Source organism: Zootoca vivipara, chromosome 5 (genome assembly GCF_965207765.1).
Source record: "Zootoca vivipara chromosome 5, rZooViv2.hap1.1, whole genome shotgun sequence".
NCBI classification, from domain to species: Eukaryota; Metazoa; Chordata; class Lepidosauria; order Squamata; family Lacertidae; genus Zootoca; species Zootoca vivipara.
The window spans coordinates 90,969,126-90,976,944 of NC_142588.1; the positions used below are offsets into that span (position 1 = coordinate 90,969,126).

General features: G+C 46.3%; 1 protein-coding gene across 3 annotated transcripts in view; it reads right to left on the bottom strand.

Annotated features, from left to right (window-relative positions):
* Window positions 1-7,819, bottom strand: part of LOC132592137 (cytochrome P450 2A5) — a 33,656-nt gene that overhangs the window by 16,717 nt on the left and 9,120 nt on the right. For all 3 annotated transcript variants that reach the window (XM_088669283.1, XM_088669282.1, XM_060274305.2), the window contains exon 4: window positions 2,124-2,284. In XM_088669283.1, the coding sequence (XP_088525409.1) occupies window positions 2,124-2,284 (161 nt within the window). The remainder of the gene's footprint in view (window positions 1-2,123; window positions 2,285-7,819) is intronic.

Genomic DNA, 7,819 nt, shown 5'->3' on the forward strand with positions numbered 1-7,819 from the left:
ATTACAACCGCATCTGTTCCAACTCTACAGACAGAGAATCTCACCTAAGAGATCTACAGCAAACCTTTTTAGAACTAAAATATCCACCTGATGAAGTTAAACAACAGATCAACAGAGCCAGACAGATACCTAGAGAGAACCTGCTGCAAGACAGACCCAAAAAAGAAAATAACAGAACACCACTAGTCATCACATACAGCTCCCAAGCTAAAACAGTACAACGCATCATCAGAGATCTACAGCCTCTCCTGGACAATGACCGCTCCCTTTCTCAAGCTCTGGGAGGAAGACCTTTCATTGCCTACAGACAGCCACCCAATCTTAAACAACTCCTCACCCACAATAATACAACCACCAGACTTAACATGGACACTGGTACCAGAGCCTGCAATAAACCCAGATGCCAACTTTGCTGCCACATACACCCAGACAACACCATTACTGGCCCCAACAACATCCAACATACCATCTCAGGACTATTTAATTGCTCATCCTCTAACATTGTGTATGCCATCAAATGCCAACAGTGCCCTTCAGCTCTCTATATTGGACAAACAGGCCAAACCCTACGCCAAAGGATAAATGGACATAAATCTGACATCAGGAACCAGAAGACAGAAAAACCAGTAGGAGAACACTTCAATCTCCCAGGACATTCTATACAAGATCTCAAAGTAGCTGTCTTACTACAAAAGAATTTCAGAAATAGACTGGAAAGAGAAGTTGCTGAATTGCAACTTATCACCAAGCTCAAAACCATGGAGGGACCTGGTTTGAACAGAGATATCGGATTCTTATCTCATTATACATGATAAGCGGTCTTCAGCCATCTCAACCCTTGCTTTTTCATGCAAAACCATTTGCAGTCGTTTGCGGTCATCAACAGCTATCAGTCAGTCAATCACCCATTTCCACCACCCTTCTGAGTGATCCCCCCTCCCCATCCCCACCCCTCCCCACCCCTTCTCTACATAAGTGCCTGGAAACTTCCATTTCACTGTATCTGAAGAAGTGTGCATGCACACGAAAGCTCATACCAAAATAAAAACTTAGTTGGTCTTTAAGGTGCTACTGAAGGAATTTTTTTTTTTTTACTTCGATCCAGACCAACACGGCTACCTACCTGTAACCTTACCTAATACAGAAATTGAAAGACAGCCATCATTCAAAATGTACACTTCTCCTATTTTTAATTTTTAATTGTATTTATTAAATCCTTCAGTTTGCCAGTCAAGTAATTTTGATATTTCATCACAAAAAACTAAACCTTGAGAAAGGATGTTTTTTCTCCTTTGTTTTTTCATTAATGATCAATTACTTACATTTTCTCAATACATAAGGAGCTAGAAAATAAAACTTGGACTAATATAGAGCAGTTAGAAACTGAGATATGAAAGCTCTGAGCTAAATGGCACCTCAGACCTAGATTTCTGGTGCAGCAATGGAATGTTTAGGTGTTCCCTTTTAATAAAAAGAATACAAAGCTGAAAATGAATGAACTGCAGATAAAATCTTATATTCATTTTTCACATGGTCTGGTCCTCATCGGAAGAATGCAGAAAACAAAGCCATGCTTCCCCTACCTGACCCAATAATATTCTTAAGAGAGTCTCTTCTCTAGTCTTCAGAGAGTGGCTGGAAGTGAGGAGGCAGAAAAAGGTCCCCCTTTCCTTCCATTCTGCAGTTCTAATCTGAAATCTTAGTCTTAGTACTGTGCCCAGAGCTCAGAAACGTCTCACGCTAATAAAATTCCTTTTTGCAAAATGCTCCTAGAATGCTGATATAAAGTTGCAGAAAACAAAGCCATGCTTCCCCTACCTGACCTATTTGGAAGGTCATTGTTCCATTCTTATCCCACCTTTCCTCCAAAGAGTCTCCTGTGGTAGACAAAGTCTTCTTACTCTCTCTCTCTTTTTATCTCAACGATAATCATGAGAAATTGATCAGGCTGTGAGATAGTAAGTGGCCCTTTTGTCAGATCAATTCAAACCTTATCTCACTTCTCCAACCCTCTATCCTCTATCATAATAGATTCCAGAATACTGATTTGTGGTATTAAGGCCCTGATTTCTGGTATTAAGGGACACTTGTTTGGCTTAGTAGGAATGAAAATGACTACTCACAATATGACAAAAAGTGCTGAAAAATTTTAGGACAAAACCCATGGCTTCTATCAGCTTCTGGAACCGTTCATCTTCAAGAGCAAACCGGTGCCCAAAAACCACAGCAGATATCACATTGGAGACTGAATTACTGATGGGCATGGAGGGGTCAAGTGGTTGTCCTGCAAAATAAAGTTATACTAATGTGAGTTCAGCTGCTCCTGTTCATACTGAGAGTGGGATTTCATGGTGGCCAAGAGAAACTGCTTGGATCCCTATTAGGAACCAAGAAAAACATATCACATTCCTTTCTAAAATGTACAGCGGTAGTACACAAATCTCCTTCATGGATCACTGCCTTGTCATGGCGAAGGGGCTTGAATAACTCAGAGAAGCTATGAGCTATGCCATGCAGGGCCACCCAAGATGGACAGGTCATAGTGGAGAGTTTTGGCTAAATGTGATCCACCTGGAGCATGAACTGACAACCCACTCCAGTTTCCCTGCCAAAAAAACTCCATGGACAAAGACAACAGGCATATAAAAGTTATGACGCTGGAAGATGAGCCCCTCAGGTCAGAAGGCATCCAACATGCTACTGAGGAAGAGCGGAGGACAAGTACAAGTAGATTCAGAGCTGACGAACCGGCTGGACCAAAGCCGAAAGGTCGCTTATTGCAGATATGCCTGGAAGGGAAAGGAAAGTCCAATGCTGTAAAGAAAAATATTGCATAGGAACCTGGAATGTAAGAACCATGAACCTTGGTAAGCTGGATGTGGTCAAAAATGAGATGGCAAGAATAAATATTGACATCCTGGGCATCAGTGAACTAAAATGGACAGGAATGGGCGAATTGAGTGCGGATGACCATCATATCTACTACTGTGGGCGAGAATCCCGTAGAAGAAATTGAGTGGCCCTCATAGTCAACAAAATACGAATCCAAGACCTTTTAACATCACAGTAATCTAAGTTTATGCACCAACTACCGGTGCTGAAGAAACTGAAATTGACCAATTCTATGAAGACTTACAACACCTTCTAGAAATGACACCAAAGAAGGGTGTTCTTCTCATTATAGAGGATTAGAATGCTAAAGTAGTGAATCAAGAGATAAAAGGAACAACTGGCAAGTTTGGCCTTGGACGTGAAAACGAAGCAGGGCAAAGGCTAAATAGAATTCTGTCAAGAGAACAAGCTGTTCATCACAAACACTCTATTCCAACAACACAAGAGATAGCTCTACACATGGACATCACCAGATGGGCAGCATCAAAATCAGATTGATTATATTCTCTGCAGCCAAAGATGGAGAAGCTCTATACAGTCAGCAAAAACAAGACCCGGAGCTGACTGTGGTTCAGATCATCAGCTTCTTTTAGCAAAATTCCAGCTGAAACTGAAGAAAGTAGGAAAAAACCACTGGGCCAATGGTTATGAATACATAGTGGAAGTGAGGAACAGGTTTAAGGATTTAGATTTGGTGGACAGAGTGCCTGAAGAACTATGGATGGAGGCTCATAACAGAGTGCCAAAGAGTGCTCCAATTACCGCAAAATTGTGCTCATTTCACACACTAGCAAGGTTATGCTTAAAATTCTACAAGGCAGGCCTAAGCAGTATGTGGACCGAGAACTCCCAGAAGTGCAAGCTGGATTTCAAAGAGGCAGAGGAACCAGAGACCAAATTGCAACCATGCGCTGGATTATGGAGAAAGCTAAAGAGTTCCGAAAAAACTACTTCTGCTTCATTGACTACGCAAAAGCATTTGACTGTGTCGTCCACAGCAAACTATGGCAAGTTACAGGTAGGTAGTCGTGTTGGTCTGACGTAGTCAAAACAAAAATATTAAAAAAATCCTTACAGTAGCACCTTAGAGACCAACTAAGTCTGTCATAGGTATGAGCTTTCGTGTGCATGCACACTTCTTCAGATAAATAATAATAATAATAATAATAATTTATTATTTATACCCCGCCCATCTGGCCGGGTTCCCCCAGCCACTCTGGGCGGCTTCCAACAAAACAGAAATTCTAAAATACAGAAATCCATCAAACATTAAAATACAGAAATCCATTAAACATTAAAAGCTTCCCTAAACAGGGCTGCCTTGAGATGCCTTCTAAAGGTCTGGTAATTGTTGTTCTCTTTGACCTCTAGTGGGAGGGCATTCCACAGGGTGGGTGCCACTACCGAGAAGGCCCTCTGCCTGGTTCCCTGTAACTTGGCTTCTCGTAGTGAGGGAACCGCCAGAAGGCCCTCGGAGCTGGACCTCAGTGTCCGGGCAGAACGATGGAGGTGGAGACGCTCCTTCAGGTATACCGGACCGAGGCCGTTTAGGGCTTTAAAGGTCAACACCAACACTTTGAATTGTGCTCGGAAACGTACTGGGAGCCAATGTAGGTCTTTCAGGACCGGTGTTATGTGGTCTCGGCGGCCGCTCCCAGTCACCAGTCTAGCTGCCGCATTCTGGATTAGTTGTAGTTTCCGGGTCACCTTCAAAGGTAGCCCCACGTAGAGCGCATTGCAGTAGTCCAAGCGAGAGATAACTAGAGCATGCACCACTCTGGAGAGACAGTCAGTGGGCAGGTAGGGACTCAGCCTGCGTACCAGATGGAGCTGATAAACAGCTGCCCTGGACACGGAGTTGACCTGTGCCTCCATGGACAGCTGTGAGTCTAAGATGACTCCCAGGCTGCGCACCTGGTCTTTCAGGGGCACAGTTACCCCATTCAGGACCAGGGAGTCCTCCACACCCGCCCGCCTCCTGTCCCCCACAAACAGTACTTCTGTCTTGTCAGGATTCAATCTCAATCTGTTAGCCGCCATCCATCCTCCAACCGCCTCCAAGCACTCACACAGGACCTTCGCCGCCTTCACTGGTTCTGATTTAAAAGAGAGGTAGAGCTGGGTATCATCAGCATACTGATGGACACCCAGCCCAAACCCCCTGATGATCTCTCCCAGCGGCTGCATATAGATGTTAAAAAGCATGGGGGAGAGGACAGAACCCTGAGGCACCCCACAAGTGAGAGCCCAGGGGTCTGAACACTCATCCCCCACCACCACTTTCTGAACACGGCCCAGGAGGAAGGAGCGGAACCACTGCATGACAGTGCCCCCAGCTCCCAAGCCCTCTAGACGGTCCAGAAGGATGTTATGGTCGATGGTGTCAAAAGCCGCTGAGAGATCCAGCAGAACAAGGAAACAGCTCTTACCTTTGTCCCTAGCCCGCCGGAGATCATCGACCAGTGCGACCAAGGCAGTTTCAGTCCCATGATGAGGCCTGAATCCTGACTGGAAGGGATCCAAATGGTCCGCTTCTTCCAGGCGTGCCTGAAGTTGTTCAGCAACCACTCGCTCAATCACCTTGCCCAAGAATGGAAGATTTGAGACTGGGCGATAGTTGGCCATATTGGCCGGATCTAAAGATGGTTTTTTAAGAAGCGGTTTAATAACCGCCTCTTTCAGCGGGTCTGGGAAGGCTCCCTCACGGAGAGAAGCATTTACCAACCCGCGAAGCCCATCGCCCAGCCCTTCCCGGCTAGCTTTTATAAGCCAGGATGGGCAAGGATCAAGGAGACAGGTGGTTGGTTTCACTCGTCGAAGCAGCCTGTCCACATCCTCGGAGGTAACAGATTGAAATTGATCCCACAAAACTTGACTAGACAGGACTCTAGCACTCCCCTGCCCCGGCCCTGCTCCCACGGTGGAGTCTACCTCTTCCCGAATCTGAGCGACTTTATCTGCAAAAAACTTTGCAAAATCATTGCAGGAGATCATGTGGCCCGTACTGGGCCCGGATGGAGCAGGTGGTTCCGCTAAATTGCGAACCACCTGGAAAAGTCTCCTGCTGCTGTTTTCTGCAGATGCGATGGAGACGGTGAAGAAGGTCCTCTTCGCCGCCGCCATTGCCACTTGGTAGGCTCGAAGTTGAGCTCTAGCCCGTGTCCGGTCTGATTCAAAATGAGTTTTCCGCCACCGGCGCTCTAGCCGTCTCAATGACTGTTTCATCGCCCTCAGCGCCGGGGAAAACCACGGGGCTGTCCGGGCTCCATGCAATCTGAGAGGGCGCTTCGGAGCCAGACAGTCAATAGCGCTGGTTAACTCCGCATTCCAGCGGGCCACCAGGGAATCAGCTGAAAGGCCATCGACATGGGATAAAACATCCCCTACCACTCTCTGGAAGCCAATTGGATCCATTAAGTAGTGGGGGCGGACCATCCGAATCGGTCCCACCTCCCTGCAGAGGGGAAGGGTTGTGGAGAAGTCCAGTTGCACCAGAAAGTGATCTGACCATGGCACTTCTTTTGTTTCGCTTTTACTTAATGTCAGATCACCAACATCCATAGAGGTAAACACCAAGTCCAAGGCATGTCCGCGGCTATGAGTTGGGCCAGACTTATTCAGGGACAGCCCCATGGTGGCCATGCTTTCCACGAAGTCCCGAGCGGCACCTTGTAAGGTCGTATCGGCATGGATGTTAAAGTCCCCTAAGACAACCAAGCTAGGTGTCTCCAGGAGCACATCCGACACGACCTGAAGCAGCTCGGGCAGGGAATCCTTGGTGCAGCGGGGAGGTCGGTACACCAAAAGGAATCCTGTACTGCCCCTATTGCCCAACTTCCAGAACATGCACTCAGAAAACTCAGTCTTACCAATAGGACGCCTGGTGCAAACTAATGACTTCCTAAAAATCACTGCAACCCCCCCTCCCCGCCCAGATGGCCTGGGTTGCTGTGCATAAGAGAAACCTGGTGGGCAAGCAGCGCCAAGAACGGGCCCATCGGCTTCATCCAACCAGGTCTCTGTCACACATGCCAGGTCAAATCCTCCATCCACAATCAGGTCGTGAATGGCAGTGGTCTTATTCATCATCGACCTGGCATTGCACAGCAGCACCTTCAGGTCATGTGGGTATCCCTTGCTGATTCCAATATCCGTCCGGTCAGGACCAGACCCGGAGGCAGGGATAGTCCTCAGACAACGACTAAGTCTGCCTCCTCGGTAATGACATGGTCTGGTCTTAGCGTAACTCCTCCCCCTACCCGTGACCACTGAGATCGGTTGTCCCAGTGCATCACCCCCTGTGGAATCTGCCCCAGCCATTTTGCTTGCTGGGACCCCCTCCCGGGCAGCCCTGACCCCTCCCCTTAAAAACAAAATAAAACCTCTGTAAAAAACAGCAAGAACAGAACAAAAGAAAAACACAAAAAACACAATAAAACCAAAAACAATAAAAATTACAAATACACTAAAATTTAACAGATTCCCACACCCAACTAAAAAGCCCTCCCTAAAACCTATGTAAATCAAAAAATACAGTAAAACAACACAAAGACCGAAAATTACAAACTAAAATTGACCCCTCCCCTTAAAATCAAATTTAAAACCAATACAGAAAACAGACTAATACAATAAAACAATACAAACAAAGACAGAAAATTACAAACTAAAATTAACCCCTCCCCTTAAAATCGAATTTAAAACCAATACAGAAAACAAACTAACAAACTAAACGATAAACAACAAAAACCAAAAACAATAAAAGTTACAAACACATCAGAATTACAAGCCCCAGGTGGAAGTGTGCTTCAGGGGGAGCAGTCCTCCCAACCACTCCCTGGCAGAGCAGCATCAGCAGCAATGTTCCAGGCCTCCCAGGAGCCTTAAAAGCTGTGGTGGAGTGGGGGACCCGCCCCAAGCCCAAGGTGGA